Genomic DNA, 24,060 nt, shown 5'->3' on the forward strand with positions numbered 1-24,060 from the left:
TTAGGACCTAATTAGCCCTACCTCCCCCATGCAGCTTCCTGGACACCCCCAGGCACAAAAAGAACCAGGCACTCAAATTTGGGGCCCCTTCAGAATTGGTGGATTTCTATAGACCACATTATTCACTATGTTCTTTACCATTTCTTTCCCTAATGACATGACCAGATGTGTTTCTAATATGGAGATGGGGATGGGGAGAAGGTGAGCCCAGAGGAGGTAAGTGCCACTGTGTCCTTGTTGTGTTAGGAAAGAGTAAACTTCCTTTTGTTAACTGTTCAATGACTTGCAAGTGCTTTATTTTATCCCCAAATCAAACTGGAACTAAGAGAGTGCTGGCATTAAAGGTACCTCCTACAGGCAAGGGGGACCAATTATGAAGTTATTGTAATACTTCAGGTGAGTGGTGATGAAAGCCTCAAGTCTGGTATTGGTCATGTTAGTAGTGAGATGGGAGAAATATGGAGGTATAAATGACATCTGCAACAGAGTCAATAGGTGGCATGAGGGAAGTTGTGAACCCGGGAGGCTGAAAGGGATAGTGGTGTCTTCAACAGAAATATGGATGTTGAAAAAGAATGAGTTCAATTAGGACATGTTGAGTTCCAGATGTTTATAGGATATCCAGTTTGAAATGTCTAACAGAAACATTTTATAGAGGTAAAATTGACAACATACAAGTGAAGCAAAGAACATTGTTGTATCAATAGCAGTATATAGCATTTTTGTTATTACCATGAGAACATACTATGATTCTTAATTGACTGAAAAGGAAAAGTAGTAACATCATTACCAAAGGCCACATCTTACATAGTGAGAAAAAAAAAGTATAGCTGTATGGTTACCTCTTAAAAATACATCTAGCAAAATAAACCCCCCAAAACCAAAAAACCCACATCTAGCAATCTGACCTCTAGTGGTTATAACAGTTTAGAGAAAGTACAAATTCTATTTTGTCATGTTACTAAAATGTTCTAGCTTTATCAATGTACTTTATCTTTTAATTCTGATTTGGCCACAATGCCAATATATGTGTGTGTTTTATGTTCACATATATATATTTGCCAATTTTGCAGATGTCTTTGCTCATAAAATGAATGAAGTTTGTCTTAATTATTTTTGTTTCTCTTAATTATATTTAGAGCTGGAAGGAAACTTAGAGGCCATTGGAATCCATTCTCCTAATTTTATATATTTTTAGGAGGATCACTGAATTGGTGTTAAATATATTTTTATCTCTTTCTGGTATATATATATGTGTGTGTGTGTGTGCATGTGTGTATATATATGTATCATATATATAAGCATAATGTATGTACTTCAACACAGATACATTACTTTTTCCTAAATTATATCTCCTTTTGTCTTCCCTGGAAAACTTATTCCCCTTTCTAATTTTCCCCCCATTTAAAAAATGGCAGAATCACTTCTCGTTTTTTTTTTTTTTTCAGGGCAATGAGGGTTAAGTGATTTGCCCAGGGTCAGCACAGCTAGTCTAATCAGTTCTCTAGGTCTGCTTGAACATATTTAGTCATTTTTTGACTCTCCTTCTCTTATTCCCCATATCCAATCATTTACTGAGTCTTATAAGTTAATCAAAAATAATGTCTCTTGAATTAATCTCTCAAACTTCCATTACTATAGTTATCACCCTACTCTAGTTACTCACTACCTTCATGCTTAAGTAACCAGAACATCTTTTTAGCTTGTCTATCTTCCTATATTTCAGGGGTTCTTAACCATTTTTGTGACAGGGAACTCTTTGGCAGTCTGATGAGACCTATGGATCACTATCAGAATGATGTTTTTAAATACATAAATTAAAATCCATAGGATTACAAAAGAAACAAACCGGTTTATACTGTAAATTATTACTTAAAAAAGTTTGCAGACCCATGATTATGAACCCTCCTCTTTTTTTTTTTTTTTTTACAATCAGCCCTGCAAATCACAGACACAAGGTTTTGTCCTAAACACTGCCCAGAAATCCTGGCCTTGGCTGCTGTGTCATTTATTTCTTGTTCTCCTACCTCACAGACAACTCTTTTTCTCTAGCTTCAAGTCTTCCTTATGTCTCCATAAATTGATTGTTTCTCCCAGTTTGGTCCTCAGCTAATCTTTGGGACTTCTGACCAAACCACCACCACTACCAGCAGCACCACCAGTACCAGGCACTAGCACCAGTACCAGCACTAGCACCAGTACCAGCAACTAGCACCAGTACCACCAGCACCATCAGCAGCAGCTGCACCACTACAGCTCCTACTTAATAACACTGTAATGTTTACAAGGGCTTTTAAGTACCATATATCTCATTTGATCTTCACAACAACCCAATGATGTAAATACCACTGCATTGATATCACTATTAACATTACGATCACTATCAAATGAGATTTTCATTATGTAAAAGCACATTGAAAACCTTAGATTGCTATCTAGTTATTTTTATCATTACTCTTGTTATTTCAGATGAGAAAGCTAAGGCCCAGAGAGGTTGTCATTATACCAGGTTGCCTTTCTTTATCTTTTTCCTCTTAGAGATTTCATCCATTTTCACAACTTTAGCCATGACTGCTACAGAGATATTTCCCAACTGTATGTCAGCCTGCAACATTTCTCCAAGCTTCAGCCCTGCATCTTCAAGGATCTGCTTGACATTCTTTCATTATGTTCCCTTAAATTTAACATGTAAAAAGCCAGACATAATTACTATTTTTTCTCTAAAAATAGATCCCTTTTCTTGATTTATCTATTTCAGTGAATGATACCAGCATTCTTCTAGGCTCAAAACTTCAGTCATGTTTGACTGGAGAATGAATAACCACTTGTCAGGGACGTTAGAGAGGGGATTGATGCTGAGAAAACCTGTAACAACTCTAAGAGTATATAATTCTATTCCCTAACATGGATTTTAAAAAATTACATCAGGTTAATCTTGCTCTTAATATGCACACCATGCTACCTGTGTACCTTTCTTCACCTTCATTCCCAAATTCTCCCTTTTTTTCCTACCTTTACAAATAATTTCTATTTTTTGTTTTGTTTTGTTTTCCGGGGCAATGAGGGTTAAGTGACTTGCCCAGGGTTACACAGCTACTTAAGTGTCAAGTGTCTGAAGCCGGATTTGAATTCTGGTCCTCCTGAATCCAGGGCTGGTGCTTTATCTGATCATTCTTATTTTTAAGGAAAGGGAAAAATGTCATCTTCATTGAGACTTTTCTAATGACTGATTTCCATAGAAGTTTTCTGAACTACCATTGCCCTTACTGTATGTATCAAAAATCAAGACTTTATCCTAATGCTGCCTTGTTATAGAGAATTTTTTCATAGGTGATGAATCCCTAACTAGACTGGAGGGTATTTAAAAAAAATATTTCTTTTATATCAAGTACTGTGATAGGACTTATGTTAGAGATACAACTTAATCAAAATATTTTGATTTCTCTATTTGCTGAATTATTTCCTTTTGGCTGTATACTTTGTCAAGTTGTGTTACATGTATTGCTCTTCAGACTTCTCTATTGCATATACATACTCTGTTATTTCTACAGAAAAAAAGCTTATTGAATTTTTTCTATTTGTACTCCTTTTAAAAAAATTCAATTCCTATTTTAATTTTCTCTTTGTATTATTTATGTCTCATTACTCCTCTTGACAAACCTTCCATGTTAGTATCAGCTGGATTTTTCATTCATGTACTGTTTCTCTTTCAAACAACTAATGAATATTTTACATACAACTAAACCTAATATCAAGTGTTATGGTAGGTCACCATTAGAAATTGCTTGTAACAGGATCCATTAGGATTTGTCATTACTCTACATTTTAAACAATTTACTTTTAATTTCAAGTAATGACACAGAAACCTAACCCAAATTGAATGACTTCAGATGACTGAACTTTGAAAATCAAACATATTATTTTTTCATCCTATTTTTTTTGGATCTCTTAGACATTGACCTATTTTTTTTTGTCCATCATCAGTTTACTAACTTTTTTTCCTAATGTGGCAGATGGAAATTTCCAAGTACTACTATTTTCATTTTTCCAAAGTTGATTCACCTTTTTTTATCCTGAAACTAGCTGTTCACAAGTACAGTAGTTCATGAATAATTTAAACATGGCAGCACAGTATCTCAAGAAATGGTGTTGTATAATAGAAATCATATGAATTTAGCATTAAGAAACCTATGGTTATGTCCCTTACTCAATCTCCCTAAACTTGTTTCCTCCTCTATAAAAATACTTTGATAAATCAAAGATCTGTGATTTCAAAAGATCAGCCTTAGTAGACAACTTAAAAGTTGCTCTGGCCAAAAACAACTAATATCCAGTGGTCAGCTTTCTGGTAATGATCCCAATTGACTATAGTTGGGTAGGCCCTCAGACAATAGAAACAGTTTCTGGGCCTGTGCCCAAAACCTTTCCAGCATGGTAGGACTTGTTAGAGCTTGAATTCAGATTACATAGCTTTAAAGAACCCAGAGTCATCTCCCAGACATGAAGCACTGGACCTTTAGTGGAAACATTTGTAAAATGGGAATAGTTTCTGACCTACCTAGTTTACTGGGTTGTTATGAGGAAAATGCACTTTGTAGATTATAAAGCACTGTATCCATTTAAGCTCTTAATATTATCTAGCTTTGCTGATTTCTTAGGCTTAATCTGAAAACATTTGATTTTGCCCGATGATATCTTCTTAAACTCATAGACAGAGCTCATCTAGTCCAACCATTTATTTATGGATAAGGAAACTGAAACCCAGAGAATCTAAACAATTTCCTTAGGGTGATTAATGGCAGAGCTAAAACTAGAACCATGGCCTCCTTACTCCCAGTCCAATGCTCTTTCCACTATACCATATTGCCTCTTAATGTTGGCTTTAAGTGATAATCAGCATCTGTTAAGCTTGTACTATGTGCCAGGCACTGTGCTAAGCAAAGGGGATACAAAAAGAAGCAGAAGACAATTCCTGCCCTTAAAGAGCTTACAATTAATAGGGGAGACAACATGTTACAAATATACACAAAGCACACTGTATACAGGATAAATTTGTTATTCATTCATTTTTCAGCTGTGTCTGACTCTTTGTGACCCCATTTAGGGTTTTCTTGGTAAAGATAAAAGAGTGGTTTGCCATTTCTTTCCCCAGCCCATTTTATAGATGAAGAAACTGAGGCTAACAGGGTTGCCCAGGGTCACACAGCTAGTAAGCATCTGAGGCAGTTTTTAAACTCAGGTATTCCTGACTCCAGGCCCCATGTTGCCACCTACATACCCACATAGGATAAATAGGAAATAATTACAAGAGGGAAAGCACTGGAATTAAGAGGGGTTAGGGAAGGCTTCTTGTAGAAGGTAGGATTTTAGGTGGGACTTAAAGAAGGTCAGGGGGGCAGCTGGGTGGCACAGTGGATAGAGCACCAGCCCTGGAGTCAGGAGTACCTGAGTTCAAATCCGGCCTCAGACACTTAACACACCAGCTGTGTGACTCTGGGCAAGTCACTTAACCCCAACTGCCTTACTTAAAAAAAAAAAAGAAAAAAGAAAAAAAGAAAGTCAGGGAAAGTGGTAAAGCCATAAACTATGGTTCTGGCCATTGTTAAGGGCTAAAATTCTAGCTAAACTGTCTAAACTATTTAATGAGTGGTCGCCAATAAATTATAAGCTTTAGCAAGAGTTAGACTTTTAAGCATTTATTAAGGAGAATAAGAATTTGGTAAAGAGAGAGAAAGGCCTACATTCATCTATCTATTAAAGGGAGAGCACATTTCTAGCCCCGCTCTCTACCAGCGTCCTCAGGAAAGAGAGCGAGTCAGAGCTCCTGGCTCTTCCTTCTTCCTCCCACTAGCAAGCGTCACTTCCTGACACCAAAGAAAAGATGCATGGTCTTGCCCTCAAAGACCTTCCTTTCATGGTGGAACTTTTCTACAGTAAGTCTCCAGCAGGTGGCGTCATTCCAATCGTTACACCATGGGGAAAGTAAGAAAGGGACAAATTTGAACACATGGTGAAAAAAAATACACTCATATATACAAATATATAATATGTAAATATATGTATGTCACATAATATAAATTAAGCATATGTACTAATTATATATTATACAAATATCTGTCTCACCTTTAAAAACAACTAGATTTTACAGTACATTCATTTCCATTCTGCAGCTAGGTGGTGGAGTGGATAGACCACCAGGCTTATAAGACCTGATTTCAAATCAGGACTCAAACACTTACTAGCTGTGTGACCTTGGGCAAGTCACTTAATGCTGTTTGCCTCACTTTCCTCATCTATAAAATGAGTTGGGGAAGGAAATGGCAAACTACTCCAGTATCTTTACCAAAAAAACCTTAAATGAAGTCTCGTAGAGTCAGACCCAACTGAACTTGTCTCCACTTTTCCACTGTAACCACTATCCCAAGCTCATTTAAATGCCAAAGGATGGAGATAAGTAGAAGTTGAATGATAGTGCAGAAAGAGCACTGGATTTAGAGTCGAAGAATATGAATTCAGATGTCAGATCTTTCACTCCTATGTCCTTGGGAAACTCACTTGAGCGTTCAAAGTCTGTTTCTTTGTTGGTAAAATTCGGGGAGAGGATTTCTAGGGAATTACGGTGCTTAGCCCATCACTGTTGGCCCTGGTGATCTGCCTTTGCAAAGGAGCGATTCGAGATGTAGGTGGATGGTTGGGTGGGGTAGAATGTGGATACTGATACCACGCATTTATTGTGGGGGAGGGGAGAGCAGGGGGAGGTAGGTAAAATACATGATTTGACTTGATCTTCACAAACAATTTTGAGCGGATAGTTGGGGAATAATAGGAGGTAGAGATGGATGTACCTAATGTAACCTTAAAGAACTATATAAAAATGTTATTATTACTGTTATTTCAGGAGGGAGTAACAAATAAATGATTTAAGATGAAGAGCTAAGTAATACAAATGATTTGTCCACGCGTTGAATGAATCAGGACTCCACAGCCCGATTCTTGCATAGACCTTCAAACTCGCCATTGTCAAGCCCTATCTATTCTGCCTAGCAATTCCGGTCCTTCTTAGAACAGGAAAACTACGCAAGTAGTTAACACCACGCTAGGTTCCCAAAGCTGCGCGTGCGCAGCAGCAGGACACGGATAAGACGCATCTCTTTTCTGTGCTTCGCTCTACTTAAAACACCGACCAATCGTTGAAGGGTTTGCGCCTTCGCATGTGACGGAAGTGGACTCCTCCGAGCCACCGTCCTGGTGCGTGCGTGGAAAAACGGGGCTTTGACGTAAGTGTCATGGCGAGCTCCATCTGAATTCTCCCGCTGCCACCGGATCCTGGACCTTGGGCATCTTCCTCCTCTCTGGTTCCCGTTGTAAGTCGTTTAGCTAACCTTTGGGGAGGGGAAAGCCGGGGGCGAGGGAGGATGGGAACTGAGCTTCCAAGAGGCCGGAGCCGTCTTCCTCTTGAGACAGATACCGAGCCTCCCATGGCTCAGGGCCGCGCGCGCGTTTCCTCCTCTCTTCACCCAGCTTCCCGGTACAGGGGAGGGCCAGGGGTCGTCTTGGGGGCGTGGGAAAAGCGTCGCGAACCCCGGCTGGAGGCTCGAGGACTCCCTGCGTGCCTGCAAATCTTTGTGTGTGTGTTGCTCTTTTACTATTGTAGTTGGCAGATGGGAGTGCAGTATGAATGTAGGTGCTGGGGTGCAGTCGTGGACGATAGGACAAATGCCTGGCAGTTTGGGGGATAAGTAGGAACCAAAAATTAAAAATAAAATAAAAGACTATCACCAAGAAGCAACTTTTTTCTTTTTTATAATATTTTATTTTACAATGATATGTAAAGATAGTTGTTCAGCATTCATTTCTGTAAGATTTTGAGTGCCACATTTTCTCCTTCCCTCCCCCCCCCCCCCACCGAAGCCAGCAAGCAAGCTGATATGGGTTTTACATCACAAATCGTGTTAGACATATTTCCACATTAGTCATATTGTGAGAGAAGAATCAGAACAAAAGGGAAAAACCACAAGACAGAAGAAACAAAAATGACAACAAAAAAAAGTGAAAATAGTATGCTTCGATCTGCATTCAGACTCCATAGTTCTTTCCGTGGGTTTTGTAGAGCATTTTCCAGCATGAGTCTTTTGGAATTGTCTTGGATCATGGTATTGCTGAGAAGAGCTAAGTCTATCACAGTAAAGCAACTGCTCTCTCTGACAAAAAGACAGCAGGTTGGCAACTCCTAAAGGTAGGGAACCTTTTTAATTGCCTCTGCAGAACAAAGTCTTTTTTCTGCTGATAGTTTTAGGCTTTTTAAAAAAATTATTGTTAGTTTCACAAATATTAAGTGATTTTGCTTTTTCTGATTTGTCTTTCTTCAACGTAGCGATCAAGAGGACGTCAGACAAATTGCAGTAATTCAAGGTAATTTTTGGTGGTTGTTAGAGATTCCATGTTAGAGTTTAGCCATTTTGCAGAAGGCCATTTTCTCCTCCCCAGCCGCTCCACCCCAGCAAGGAACATTCTAGTTTAATAATGTGTTCTGGGCTTTCAGTCAGAAGACTTGCATCTAGACTTGGCATTAGTCTCCTTTCTCTTGTTTTGTAATAATAGCTTATGATAGGTAGCATTTGTATAGTGCTTTAAGGTTTGCAGTTTGCAGTTTGCTTTACTTTTGTTAAGTCATTCAATAGGCAATTTCCCTTGATAGAGTGTCAGTTTCTTAAGGTCAGGGACTGTTTAATTGTTATTCTTGTATCCCCAGCATCCATCATAATGACTCTCACTTAGCAGGAATGTATTAGATGTTTGTAGATTAGTTAAAAGTGAAAAGTACCCTGGGCAAATATGGTTTTTGAGAATGAAATGAGAGGATCCAAAGGCTATATAAAGTCATTTAGCTGGCATTTATTAAGTTCTAGACACTGTGCTAAGTGTGTGTAAACTGTACTAAATACACACATGACAAGTTAGGGGTACTATAGATGAAAGACACTCAAATGAAAGAAGACTGGGAGAAGCTTCATGCAAAAAGTGAGGTTTTAGCTGACATTTGAAGAAAGCCAGGGAAGCCTGGATGGAGAGCTGAAAAGAGAGGGAGAGAGAGAGAGAGAGAGAGCGTGCGCGAGAGAGAGCGAACAAGCGCGAACAAGCGAGTTAGCTTATGGGGGGCAGCCAGGGAAAATTCCTGGATGTCAGGTGTGAGAAATACTGAGCAGGTCAGTGTCATTGAACTGCAGTGTTGGGAGGGAAGTAAGGCGTAATAAGACTGGAGAGGTAGGAAGGGGCTGAGTTATGAAGGACTCTAAGTGGCAAAACATTTATATTTGATGCTGGAGGTGATAAGGAACCCATCCCCTTCATTTTATAGATGAGAAAACAGGCCCAGAAAGATGGATGACTTCTCTAAGGTTAAAAAAATGTGATAAGTGGCAGACTCAGGATTTGAACACTATAACCCTTTAAATCCATTGCTCTTTCCATTGCATTATGCTCCCTAAAATTATCGTATAAAAATCCTTCATGGATTGTGTGATTAGACTATGCTTTTTTTTTTTTTTTGCTTAGTGCACACCTATTATTCTTTTTATTTTTCCATTTTTCTGTGGCTCTTAAAAACCTCAAGCTTTTAGTGAAACTTTTCAGTAAAAGGTTTTTTGAGAGACAGAAGGTTTTAGAGTCATAGATTTACAGATAAAAGAAACTTTGGAGGTTGTCTTTTCTACTCCTTCTATACTTCATAGATGAGAAAACTGAGCTCATGGAGTTTACATAACTTGCCCCAAATTCCACAATTTGAGCCCCATTCCATAGTTCCATATTTGGCCCTCTTTGTGGACAGATGGTATGTAAACAAACTGAAGTGGATGAGAATTTTTGAAGTCCCCCATCAGAGATTGTTTTAGTCTGTGTGCTTGTAGCCACTTTTTCCTGTCTTGTGTCCTGCTCTTACGACTATTGCTATCCTGTGGGTCTCAGAGTGTCTCACCAACACTGGGATATGAGAGAAAATGATGGAGCATAGGCATACAGTTTATGGTTGAAGAACAGTTGCCCTTTTAACCTAATAAAGCTTGAAGTTCAAAGAATGGAATCCTCAGTTCTCCTTTGAGACATTGTGTTCTCATGATATACGTTGTCATTACTATGCAGTTGACCATCATATCTCCATTTGATTTCATTCTAACTTTATAATTCTGATTTAATTTCCAATGCCTAATTATTATTATTATTATTATTATTTTGGTGAGGCAATTGGGGTTAAGTGACTTGCCCAGGGTCACACAGCTAGTAAGTGTAAGTGGCTGAGGCCGGATTTGAACTCAGGTCTTCCTGACTCCAGGACTGGTGCTCTATCCACTGTGCCACCTAGCTGCCCCCTAGTTATTATAATAATGATGATCATGATGGTGATAGCTAACAGTTACATAAATCTTACTATGTGCCAGACACCGTGATAAATGCTTTATAGTTATTATTTATTTGCTCCTCACAACAACCCTGGGAGGTAGGTGCTATAATTCCCATTTTACAGATGAAGATACTGATTCAAATAGTGGTTAAGTGATTTTATCAGGGTCACACAGATAGTAAGTGTTTGAGGCCACATTTGAACTCAGGTCTTTGTGGCTCCCAGCCTGGGGCTTTATCCACTGCACTACCACTAGAATTAAATAAAGTTCCAACTTAATATCTGGACTTTGATTTTCTGTCATCATCTAAAATTCAGTATATTGGAACCTGAATATTCTTTCCAATCTGACCACCTTTCATTTTTTAAATATTTTGTTTCATTTGCTAGTCACTGTATTCAGTCAGTTACAAAGTGTTCTTGATGCTTGTCATTGAAATACATCTCTTCATTTCTCTTGGCAATACCTTGAGCTCTGGCTTTAACCTTTAACCTTTAACCCATTGTTAGATGTTTGTGAATTGATGAATCCTTCCATATCATAGTCTATGTTCTGTGTGTGTGTGTGTGTATATCCTGGTCTACGTTATTTCTCCTGCTTAGAAACCTTCAATGTCTCCTTATTGTGTATGGAATAAGATTCATATTATTTTGTCTGACATTTAGGGCCCTCTGAAATCTGAATGCTATCCTATCTTTCCAAAATATCTCATTCTACTAGCCCTTCACATGAATTATTCAGTAGGCAAAGTGAATTATCCTCTGTCAACATAAACATCACAGATATAGAAATAGAAGGGAACTTGATGATCTATTGAAATCATTCACTTTATAGACTAGGAAACAGACCCAAGGAAATTGTAATGGTTTTGTTTTTTTGTTTTTTTATTTTTGTTTTTTGCGGGGCAATGGGGGTTAAGTGACTTGCCCAGGGTCACACAGCTAGTAAGTGTCAAGTGTCTGAGGCCGGATTTGAACTCAGGTCCTCCTGAATCCAGGGCCGGTGCTTTATCCACTGTGCCACCTGCCGCCTCTGTAATGTATTTTTCTAAAGCATCCTCTCTTTCTTTGCCCCTCTTTCACCTGTGGAATTTCTAGCCATCCTTTAAAATCCATCTCTAATCCTGTCTCCTGGTAAAGCCTTGTTTTTTCCAAGTTGGGTGATGACTGGATTTGGAGCCACAGGACATCATTTCAGGTTCTTGCTGTGCTGCTTATTGCCTGTCTGGCCTTGAGCAAGTCACTTGTATAGAATGGTTAGAAAATGCAACAAACTCCACTATTGTCCTGACCAGTAACCAAGGTGCAATCCCCACCTTTACCTTCAGTTAGAAAACTTGTGTGTACATTTTTGCACTATTTGGTTTGTCATCTATAAAAAGTGGGGGTTGGACAGATCAGCCCTGTCAAAACTCAAATAGAAAGGATTTATATATAGCCCGTGTGTTGACTTTGAAAGCTACAAATTAATAATTACCTGCATTGTACTGTATTTTGTTTAAACATTTCCCAGTTACATTTTAATCTGAGTAAATTTGATACCTCTGGACTAGATGACCTCTTTCCAGCTCTAACTCTGGATCCCATGAGTTGTAAGATCCTTTTCAGCTAAGATGAGGAGACAGTAAAGAAAGAAGAAATGTCCCATCAGAGCAGTAGGAGGTGAACCAGTGCATTGAATGGAAGAAGTCACTTTGATATAGAAGATGATTGAAGGTGGTCAGAAAGGAGGTTGTGGAGTGGGGTGGGGTGAGTAATGGGTCACATGAATATCAGCTGATACCATGCCCTTTAAGTACTCAAATCTTTCCTGGATTAAATGTAAATTTAGAGGGAAAGAAAGCTTTCAAGGGCAAAATTTTGACATGCTATATTTTGGGTATATTTACTTTTAGATGGTAGTAGAACAGATTATAAAGTTCTTGGGGGAGTATAAGTCAGTAATTAATAGGCAATGATTACAAAAGTTAAATCCAAAGGGGGAGCAAATGTAGAAGAATTAGAATAAAGAACATACTAATAATAAGCCCAGGATGGATGTGGGAGTCACTTAGAAGAGAAAGGTATCCAGAAATTGAGAATTAGAACGACAAATCTGTGTGAGTGTAAATAGGGGAGTAAAATGTTTTTTGGTTTATTTTTTTTTTTTAGTGAGGCAATTGGGGTTAAGTGACTTGCCCAGGGTCACACAGCTAGTAAGTGTTAAGTGTTCTGAGGCCGGATTTGAACTCAGGTACTCCTGAATCCAGGGCCGGTGCTTTATCCACTGCGCCACCTAGCCTGCCCTGGAGTAAATGTTTTTAAAGCCAGGCCCAAAGAATTGTTAGATGGAGACGTGATCAAATTTAATTTTAGAATTGATTTGCTAAATATCAGACCTATTTAAGAAACTCATAGTAATGATCTCTTAATTGCAAAAACCGAAGGCCTTATGTACCTCTACAGCTTTTGACACTATCAATTACCCTCTTCTCCATGATACTACTTTTTTTCCCCACTGGGTTTTCATGACATCATTCTGTCCTGGTTCTACTACTCATCTGACAGCCTCCTTCTCAAGTCTCCTTTGTTGGATATTCATTTAGGTCATGCCTATAACCATGGGTGCCCCACAGGGCTCTGTCTTAGGTCATCTTCACTTCTCCCTGTTTACTTGGTAATCTCAATCAACTCCCATGAGTAAATTATCTTTTTTTTATGCTGATTTATTCAGGACTAAACTTTGTAATTGAACTCCTGATTTGCATCTCCAACTGCCTTTAAACATCTAATGGACATTCCATAGAGATCTAAGTTCAGCATATCGAAAACCAAAACTCCTTGTCTTTCCCCAAACCCTTTTTTTCTTCCTAACTTCCTTATTATTATGGAGGGACACCACCATCTTTTTAGTTACCCAAGCTTGCAATATAGGGTGTCATCTTTGGACTCCTCACATTTCTAGCCCCCCCCCCCCCCAGCCCCCCCATCCTTCTCCAATCAGTTTTCAAGGTCTGTCAGTTTTACCTTTGGAAATATTTCTAATATATGACCCCTTGTCTTTGATATTGCTACCACTCTGGTGTAGCTCTTCAAAGTGATTTTCCTAAAGCACAAGTCTAACACTCTCCTGTCCCCCATTTAGTAAACTCCAGTGACAACCTATCACTTTCAGGATCAAATATAAAATCCTCTTTTGTATTCAGAACTCTTCTTAACTTGATTTCCCCCTTCTTTTTCAGTCTATTTCTTACATCCATATACTTAATATCCACAGTGAAACTGATCTTGCTGTTCTTCCATCAATGAATAAACATTTATGAAGTGCCTACTGTGTTTTAGGCACTGTACTAAGCTCCGGGGGTAATACAGGAAGAGGCAAAAGAGAAGTCCCTACCCTCAAGGAGTTTACAATCTAATAATTGTTTTTTGAATAAGATACTCTGTCTCTTGGCTCTCGGCATTTTCTCTGGCTGTCCCACCACTAGGAATGTTCTCCCTCCTCATTGCAGCCTCCTGGCTTCCTTGACTTCTTTCAGGTCCCATCTAAAATCTTCCCTTCCACTGGAAGCCTTTTCAGATCCCTTTTAATGTTTGTGCCTTCCCTCTGTCATTCATCTCCATTTATTTTATATTTTATTTGTACACAGTTGTTTATAATTTGTTCCCCCCTTAGATTGAGAACTCCTTGAGAGCAGGGGCTGTCTTTGTCATTCTTTGTATCTCCAGCTTTTAGCACAGTGCCTGGCACACAGGAGACATTCAATGATCAAATTATGTTATGCTAAGGATAGGAACTGGACCTGCAATTTCATGGTAGTATAAGGAGCCTCGCCATTGAGGAAACCCATCTAATGAAGTAGTAGAATCTTGCCTAGAGAGTTACCAAGAGCTGTGGTATTTCAAATAGAAATGAGGGCCACCAAATTGTACATAAGAATCCCTGTGGGCCATATATTTACTTACATGTAATATTATCTATGTTTTATTATATTTTTATTTATTTAGTTGAATTTTTCCAGCTACGTTTTGATGATGGTTCAGGCTACACTTAGGAGAGTTGTGGGCTGCATGTTTGATACCTCTAGCTTAGAGCACTAAGATTATGTGGACTTTTCTGGATTATACAATTAGTTTGCAGTATAATGAGAGGAAATTTAAATATAACTGAATTATAATTATATTCTCTTTTGTTATGGGGAAAATGTCTGCTGCATCTGAATTATATTTTATGTAATCTTTTTATCTTAATGGGAAAGATGCCTGCTGCATCTTGTGATTCACCACTTGAAGACATAGAAGATATTGTATCAAGAGAAGATTCAAAGCCTCATGATAGATATTTTTCAAGAAAAAGCATTGTTCCAAAGGTGCGAATACGTAATACCCAAAAATGTTTGGAGAGGAAGATGATCCACCAAATGATAGGTTAGTATTCTAAAAATTACTCAGTTCTTTATGAAAAATGGAAAATATAGCTATGCATATTAATAATGTTAGTCATAATAATGTGGTCATTTCTGGTTTGAATTTAAGCTATATGGGGACTGGGAAAATGAAGATTGCTTTTTAATTACAGTGTCAAATAATTGATGTTTTTTAAAAAATTGATGTGTTTTAAAGTTTTTCAAGATAATTTTAGAAATTCCATTGAAAAGTAGAAGAAACAACTTAGTAAATATGTGATATTTCCATGTTATAATTCCTTATTAGAATTATTTAGGTTAATCTATTTGCATTGTGGGATTGCCTTTTTTTAGGCAGTAGTTTACATCTAAGTCAAAATTTTATTTTAAAATGTTTCCATTTTGGTGTTAATTTGTATTTTTAAAATTTACATTAATTTTAATGACTCTGAAATTACTCACATCATCTTGAAAAGCATTGTTTAATATCTAAGTTTAGACTAGTGCCATCTAAATGTGGGAATAAATATTCTGCATGAGAGTTTCATTTTTAGACTCCTTTGTTTATATAAGGTTTGTTAATGTGAAACTTTATTTATATTGGTAGAATTTTCTTTTTTAGTTCTACCATTTATGTAACGTTTTATTTTTAGTAGTCATAATATAGTCGGTTGCTGATATTACCGAAATCATTTGCTGCATAATATACCAGATACATTTATTTGTTTTTCTCTTTAAGTACGGCAGCTAAAATAATTATGTTCTTTACCAGTATTTGTATGTGTCCTTTCAGGACCTGAACTTAATTGAAATACTTTGATGATGGTAATAAGAGATATATATAAACATATATTTAAATATATATATATATATATATATATATATATAAAACTAGAAGGGAAAGAATAGAGGACCTTATAAATGATATTAGAAGTATGTTAATCTTTATTTGCAGAAAACATCAAGCAAGAGTTAGTGTTTATGGATATAGCTGATGTATGTAACCTGAATTGATAAATAGTGACTAGAAGAGTGAAATACGTATAACTGGGCAGATGAAATTTTGGTTCACGTGGAATGACTATTGGATTTTGGTTTGAAGTTATTTCATCTGACTATTTTACATTCTAATTACTCCATAGCACTATTCCTGGTATTCAGAAAATTTGGATACGGACATGGGGTTGTTCTCACAATAATTCAGATGGAGAATATATGGCTGGTCAACTAGCTGCTTATGGATATAAAATTACAGGTAATGTAGTCAGTACTATTATATTTTTTGAATGCTGTGTTCTAGACTTAGGGACAAGAGATGTTATAGCTTAGTGATTTTTAATTGTGATAGAAAGAACACAGTTACTTTTCTTCCTCCTTTTGGAATGTCTTGGTCAAATTCAGACATCTGCTAGCCTGCGTGTTTTCGAAGGAACCAACTGGCTTTTCGCTGACTAGAGTTTGCTCATATTTAGTATAGTATCAGGATTTGTACTAATTTATCCCTTAGGTAGCAAAAAATATTTTAAATGCTTTTGACCTATAAGTTAAAAAAACCTAAAAGCTCTCAGCATTGGCCTTAGCTGAATTTGTGATGTGCTTATTTATCCCGAGTATTATTTTCTAATTAGATTCAGCAAACATAATAGACTTATTATCCAGACATGTTTTCATAAATATCCATATACAATCCAACTTGAATGGTCTAATTTCAGCTTTAGGAGAGAACCTTTTGAATTTTTTCCTTAAGAATTTAGAAACATTAGACTAATCTTAAAACAATAATCTATTTTCATTTATAATCTAATAAATAGTCTTAGGTATTTTATGTTCTTAATCTGTTGTTTGATATAAAATGTCCATCATCTTTATTACAAATTATATATGAAGTGCTACTGATTTACAACTAAGTTTAATTCTTGATTGTGTGATTTGCATTCTTTTGAGAAAAGTGAAAAAGAAAAAAATATTGTTGTTTGCATTTGACTGTCTACATTGTGGATTATTTATGGTCAATTTTTAATCTCAGTCTAACTTCTCTCTTTCATTCATCCTTCTCTTGGGTCACTTATCTTAGCTGCCTACCTGGTATGTACACAGAGAATGCAAACTAAGACTAATAATAGTTTAAGTAAACATAATTAAAAAGTTAAATTAGCTGCATCAAAATAATAATATATTTTTATTTATTTATTTTTGTGGGGGCAATGAGGGTTAAGTGACTTGCCCAGGGTCACACAGCTAGTGAGTGTCAAGTGTCTGAGGCCAGATTTGAATTTAGGTCCTGAATTTAGGGCTGGTGCTTTGTCCACTTTGACCTAGCTGCCCCCCATAATATATTTTTAAACTAAATATGAATGATTTAGGTTTATCCATGCCACTGGTTCCCTTTACTAGCATGGATAATTGGAACTTTACTTTTGTAATGCATGTATTTTATAATGTATTTTACTATAAATTTTAGTAATCAGTCATCCCATTTAAATGCTTTTGATGTAGTCAAAAATACAAATACAGTATACTTAATTTTTCATCATATAATGATGCATAGAACATTTGAGAAATTTTACTATTTTAAGTGAGGATGGGTAGAAAACTGGGAAGGATTAGGTGGATAAAGTATTAAATTATTTCTGTAAATAGGTTTAACTCTCAGATCTAAGTAGTTAGGAAGATAGTTATCCCCTTAGCAGACTTCTAAGAGTTTCATAAGATTAGTTTTTTTTTGGACAGGGCACTGGTCTCATAGCCTTGTAGTTACACCTCATCTTTGACTAAAAATCAGTTACCTAAATGTTCTCAACATCCAGAGAAAAAAATCTGTGAATTATGAATGCAGATTGAACCATACTGTTTCTACTTTTGAACTGTTTTTTTCCCCTTCTTTTTTGAGGTTCTTCCCTTGTGCTCTGATTCTTCTTTCACAAGATGACTAATGTAGAAATATGCTTAACATGATTGTGCATATACAAACCTATATCAGACTACTTTCCATCTTGGGGAGGAGAAGGGGAAGGGAAGGTGGGAGAAAAAAATTTGGAACTAAAAATCCTGTGAAAACAAATGTTAATAACTATATCCTTATATGTAACTGGAAAATAATACTTTTTAAAACATCAGTTACCTAACTTGACCAATAAATGAATGAATGGATGGATAGATAGACAGATAGATGGATGGATAGACAGACAGACAGTTAGATAGATAGCCTTGGCTTCAAATGAATTTGAGCTATTTTAAAAAAAATTAACTGCACCCCCAAAGGACAAATAATACTACTGAAGAAAATTAAAAGAACCATATCTAGGCTACCATTCCAAAAGCAGTTTCGAATGTATTTTAAGGAATAAAGAAACATTAGAATGAGTGTAAATATAGCTTTTTGAGGTGATTATTTTGAAGGAGACACTCAGAGATATAAAGCCTGGTCCTTGATTTTCTTTTTAAAGTCACTTTATGTTATAGTTACACCTCATGCTTTACCTTTCTGCACAAACATTTGTCACCTCCGTAATTTCAAAAATGACATATCTCTAGGGGCAGCTAGGTGGCGCAGTGGATAGAGCACCAGCCCTGGATTCAGGGGGGACCTGAGTTCAAATGCGACCTCAGATACTTGACACTTACTAGCTGTGTGGACTCTGGGCAAGTCACTTAACCCTCATTGCCCCACAAAACAAAACAAAACAAAAATGACATATCTCCTAAAGATTGCATAACTGAATTGAGTTCAATGAAAGCAGCTAAAGATACCCTGTTTGCTGAAAGTAAACTAAAAGGATTTAAAGAACGACTACCAGCATTAATTAATCTTATGAGGGCAGCTAAGTGGCACAGTGGATAAAGCACTGGCCTTGGATTCAGGAGAACCTGAGTTCAAATCCATCCTCAGACACTTGACACTTATTAGCTGTGTGACCTTGGGCAAGTCACTTAATCCTCATTGCCCCGCCAAAAAATAAAATAAAATAAAAATTTAAAAAGTTAAAATGAATGAAGGAGCACTTATTTGGCTGTAGACTTCCTTGTATATTTATTTAAAGTCTTATTTTACAGTTATACATCATAAGCATAACTATAGCATCCCCTTTTTTTTTTAAGGGAATAGAACCCTTTAGGTTTCACCAACTGGCCATCTAAGACTCTAGTTCTTATAATATGTACACATCATGTATTTATGGTATTACAACTTTACAGACAAATCTACATAAATTAGATATTTAAAGAGTGAGTGCATTTACTATTTGTGTGTACTATTTTTTTTTTTTGGTGGGTCAGTGAGGGTTAAGTGACTTGCCCAGGGTCACACAGCTAGTAAGTGTCAAGTGCCTGAGGTCATATTTGAACTCAGATCCTCCTGAATTCAGGGCTGGTGCTATATCTACTGCACCACCTAGCTGCCCCTATTTGTGTGTACTATTAAAGAAACTTTAATTTGAAGTCATAACTCTTCTTCTTTGTCTGAGTGCTCCTTTTTGTTCTCTTTTAATGGTTCATTGTCTTTCTTTGAGACTGCTCTATGACCTCTTCTCTCCTCTCTCCCTTGGTCATTTCATTCCTTTTAGGTTTTGTCTTTGTAGGTTACTTCTAGATTTATACCTTTAAGTTCTGTTCTCTCCCTGAGTTTATTTTACATCTCCAGATGCCTGCTAAACATCTCTACCTTTATATCCCACTGGCATTTCAAACTCCTCCTCTTACCCCCCCCCCCCAAACCCTATCCCTCTTTCTGGCTTTTTTGAATACATTATCATCCTCCTACGGCTCTGGGAAACCTTGGAGTCATCTTTGACTATTTCTGCTCCTTCCTCCTATCCCCATTTATCACATGTCATGTCTTGTCGATTTTATTTCCACATCATTTCTTAACTTTTCCATTCACACTGCTACAACTCTAATTATATTTTTAGGCCCTCATCATCTGTGACATAGATTATTGAAACAGTCTTCTCTTTTTCCCTACTTAAAAAAAGCATGTATTTTGGGTTTTTTTTGTCATTTACATTTCTCACTGTATCTTTTTCCCACCTGTTTCCAGAGGGAGATATGCCCAGTAACAAAGAATGGTAATACTACTCTAGTCCCTAGTCTTTTCCCCCTTAAATTCATCCTTTATTACAGAATTTTAGTGTTGGAGTAGACTTTACCTACTTACTTTAGTCCAACCCATACTTCAAAAAGAATCCTTTCTACAATATACCCAACAAGTGGTCATCCTGTCTATTTTTCTGAAGACCTTCAATGAGGGGAAACCCGCCATTTCCTGAGGCAGCCCATTCCACTTTTGGATAGCTCTAATTGTTATGAAGTTATTCCTTATGTCAAATCTAAATGTAATCCTTGTAATTTCCACCTATCGCTACCACTTCTCTCCTTTAGGGCCAAAGGGTATAAATATAAACTCTCTTCTACACAACAGCTATTTACATATCTAAAGACAGCTATGATGTTCCCATGAGTCTTCAATTATTTAGGCTAAACATCCCCATTTTCTTGAATCTATCCTTACACAGAGCTGCCAAAATAATTTTCCTAATGTACAGGTCTAACTGTGTTAATACCCAACTCAAAAGCCTGCACTGCTTTTATATTGCCTGAAGGACCAAATGTAAAAATCTTAACTCGGCACTTAAGTTGCTTCATAGTCTAGTTCCAGCCTACCTTTTCAGCCTTCTTTCACAATGTTCCACTTCATGCACTGTACATTCTGGCCAAATGAGACTAATAGGAGTTTCTTGATCATGAACTACCATGAAGCCTTCCCTGATTATGCTCCCATAGAAAGCATTCTCACTTGAATCTATTTTTCTAGAGCTCGCTGGTTCTTTCCATCATCCCTATAGCATTATATTTCAGATTGTATTTGTGTAACTTTACAGTAGTTTTTAAAGGGAAATCTAGTTATACATAAATTCATACTTTTTAACACACACATGTGTTAGAGCTTTGAGTACTTGTGCTACTGTTATATAGAACTTAAGAGCTCAAAAACCTGGTTATTTGCCTTATGAGTAATGAAAGACAATTATGATTAAGTGTTTGGAGTTTGAGAGAAATGTTTTAGTTGCATACAGCTACAATACTTATGTATGTCTTTGTTTAATTTTTTTTGTGATTTCTGAAAGTAACAACCCATTTGTCTCTTCTTGATTTTATCTAAAGAATGAGGACCAAAATTTTATTTTTGTGTATATATGTTTGTAAGATAATAAGGGTAATATGAGTAAAAGTCAACTATTCATATTAAATAAAATCAGTGGGTATTATTAGTATAGTTTTAACTAATTTAATTTAATTTTTTTTTTTTTTACCATATTGGCATTCATTTAGTTTAGGTTTTTTTTTTTTTTTTGGAGACATTCTAGCTGATCATGTCATTATCAAATCTTCTTTTTTTTTTTTTGGTAACTCAGTACTTCTTTGTCTTTTCTACCTTTAGTGCTAGGGTAGACATTTGCTTATCATATATTGAGTTCTGGAGTTACTCTTCCTATCTCACATTTTCGTACTCAGGCATAGAAATGCATAGTGGTATATTATTAGTCTATTATTCCCTCTGAGGCTTTAATGGAGGCAAAGGAAGGGAGGAACTCAATTTGCAGGCTTGTTTTCCTACTTCATACCATATATTTTTCTGCTGTTCCTAGCAATTTTGCCTTTTTCTACCCACCTTGTTACATGAGGCCCAAAGTTGTACATGGGTATAAGTAGGCTGAATGTTTCAATTAACACAAGTGTTCTCTCTCTGTCTCTTTCTCATGTGCTAGATTTATTGTTTTACTGTGGTTGTGTGTATACATATGTTTGATATAAGCAGATAGACAAAATATTATGTTAGTTTGTGTTTTGAGTACATTTTCCCACCTCAGATTTGTTTGCATTTTACAGCTTACTCTGTAGCTGAAGAAGCCATTCCTTATCTTATAATAGACATATGGTTCTTGACGTTTCAAAGTCCTTTACATATATTGTCTCATGAGCCTCACTCACCCTGTGAAGTAGATTCATTTGAGGTACTATTTTATCCCCATACAAAGATGAGAAAACTGGCGCTCACCAGAGGTTCAGTGACTTTTCCCACGTACTAGTAATGGCAGGAATCAAACCCAGGTCCTTCCTTCCTCTTTTCAGTCAGTACTCTTTTCTTCTCCACTAAGCTCTGCTGCATTATAGTGAAGATAAATACTGATCTGAGTTTTAAGGCTTGAACTTTAGTCTAAAGATATAATCAAATACTGACCATCTGGTTAAAAAGTGTCTTAAGGCCCAACCTGATCTTATTACAATTATAATGAGTAATAATAATATCTTTTATTGCTTTAGGGTTTACAAAGCACTTTACATTTATTTCATTTGATTCCAAGCCTAAAAATAGAGCTGTATAAATACAAATAAATTCTTTCATACATTAACTGTATCTAATGATTTGAATTATGCCTTCACCTGTGGACATTTAACATAAATACAAATGAGATATGGATAGAAAGAGTGAGGCATACATTTTGGGTTATAATTATAGTTACACTTTCTGTATCCAGTGTACTGGAAAACTGATAGCTATTGACCCAAGACAGAAAATTAAAACTTTCCTTATCTTCCTGATAGCCCTTCTTATCCACCTCTTTCTACTCAAAGATTTGCTGATGAAACAGTCTTCCATTTATTTTACCTGTGGGATATATAAGTGAAATATTAAAACATTTCATTTAGGGATATATAGATAAAATGATACTTTTCTGCTAACTTTTTGACTTTTATTTCATGTGGAAAGTTTGAAAAGAAGGAAAGATTCCAAATTCATCTGTGTGATTTTATAGATGTTGACCTCCCCTCATAAAAAGAAACTCTGTAATATACTCCAACAACTGTTTCTATTGGCAGAGAATAAATATTTCAAAGTAAGAATTTTGCTGCCTAGGATTATCGTGTGTGTGTGTGTGTGTGTGTGTGTAAATATATAAAAAAGAGAGGAAGAGAATATGAATGAATGAGGGATTTAAGATGAGAATTTTGAGCATATATTGGTATTTTAGATTATTATTATATGCTACCAAAGAATATACATTGGGGGATTGTGGTGGAAACAATAAATACATTCACTAGATGGTCTTTTTCACCAGACCTTGTGTTACAGATGGAATCGTACACTTGGAATACTGGAATGGCTAGCCTGAGCAAGGAAAACTCCCTTTGTGGTCTCTTAGAGGAATTGAGTAAAGAAGATCTATCTGCTCTACATGTCATCTTTCGCTGTTGTTGAGGAAAGTAGATTGGGAATGGTGGAAAGTTAAGTAAAAATGCAGGTTGTTTTAAGTTATAGATGATGAGCAACGATTATAGCTATTAAATGTGCTTTAAAAATGGGGATTGCATAAAAATAAACCTTTGGTTTCCTCAAATTCAAATAAAAGGTTGCAGTCAAATTCATAAGAATGTAATTATCATTTCATTGTCCAGTACACAAATGGCTCTATAGCAAGGAACATGTTGGAAAAATAGATGTTATAACTGACTGTAATAGAGATTCTAAAAATATGTTTTCACATTTTGAAAGCTGTGTTCCAAGATGTTCTGTGCACACAGCTTGCAAAACCCCATCACCATCTAATATTGACGGTCTTATAGACCTGACTATGGGCTACAGATCTATCTGTGTACACTTAAATTTTTATACTCACTAGTTATGCCAACCCAAAATGAAGGAGTTATGACCATTTTTGTTTCTAAACAAGTAAATAACCTAAGTAGTAATAATTACATCATCTGCTATGAATGAGGCTTATAAAGCCTATTCTCTAATTAAGTTTTTTCTTAAAAGCTGTTGTAGAAGATTTTTTGTAAGGAAGAACAACTGATTTAAAGAGGAGGTCTGAAAACAATTAAGCAAACATAAAGCATTTACTAAGTCCAGAACACTGGGTTAGCAGCTGGAGAAGATAGAAGGAAATAATCCCTAATAATAATTTCTTCTGTAAAATTCAAACTCACTCTATGATTTTGTATCCAAATCTACAAATATTTATGTTTTACAAACTGAATTTTTGTGTATTGCCTTTATTTTAGGAAGTACTTGTGATTTTCATAATTCTAAGTGATGCTATATTTCTAAAGACTTTTAGACATTTCATCATTGTAATAAAATATAATGGATCGTGATCTCTCTCCTTAACTAAATTGAGATTATGTATCTAATGTTAGGCTCCATTTTCCTTTTTTTTTTTTTTTGAGTGGAATTAAAATATATAATTTTTTTATTTTATTGACTTTAGAATTTTTTGT

At 36.2% G+C, this 24,060-nt stretch overlaps 1 protein-coding gene across 1 annotated transcript in view; it reads left to right on the forward strand.

Annotated features, from left to right (window-relative positions):
* Positions 1 to 7,414: 7,414 nt before the first annotated feature.
* CDKAL1 (CDK5 regulatory subunit associated protein 1 like 1) overlaps positions 7,415 to 24,060 on the forward strand; it is a 652,342-nt gene continuing 635,696 nt past the window's right edge. The window contains 5 exon segments of the mRNA XM_043977679.1: positions 7,415 to 7,627; positions 8,375 to 8,412; positions 14,638 to 14,776; positions 14,779 to 14,806; positions 15,927 to 16,039. Of these exon segments, the coding sequence (XP_043833614.1) occupies positions 14,638 to 14,776; positions 14,779 to 14,806; positions 15,927 to 16,039 (280 nt within the window). The 5' untranslated portion in view covers positions 7,415 to 7,627; positions 8,375 to 8,412.

Source organism: Dromiciops gliroides, chromosome 1 (assembly GCF_019393635.1).
Source record: "Dromiciops gliroides isolate mDroGli1 chromosome 1, mDroGli1.pri, whole genome shotgun sequence".
Classification (NCBI taxonomy): Eukaryota; Metazoa; Chordata; class Mammalia; order Microbiotheria; family Microbiotheriidae; genus Dromiciops; species Dromiciops gliroides.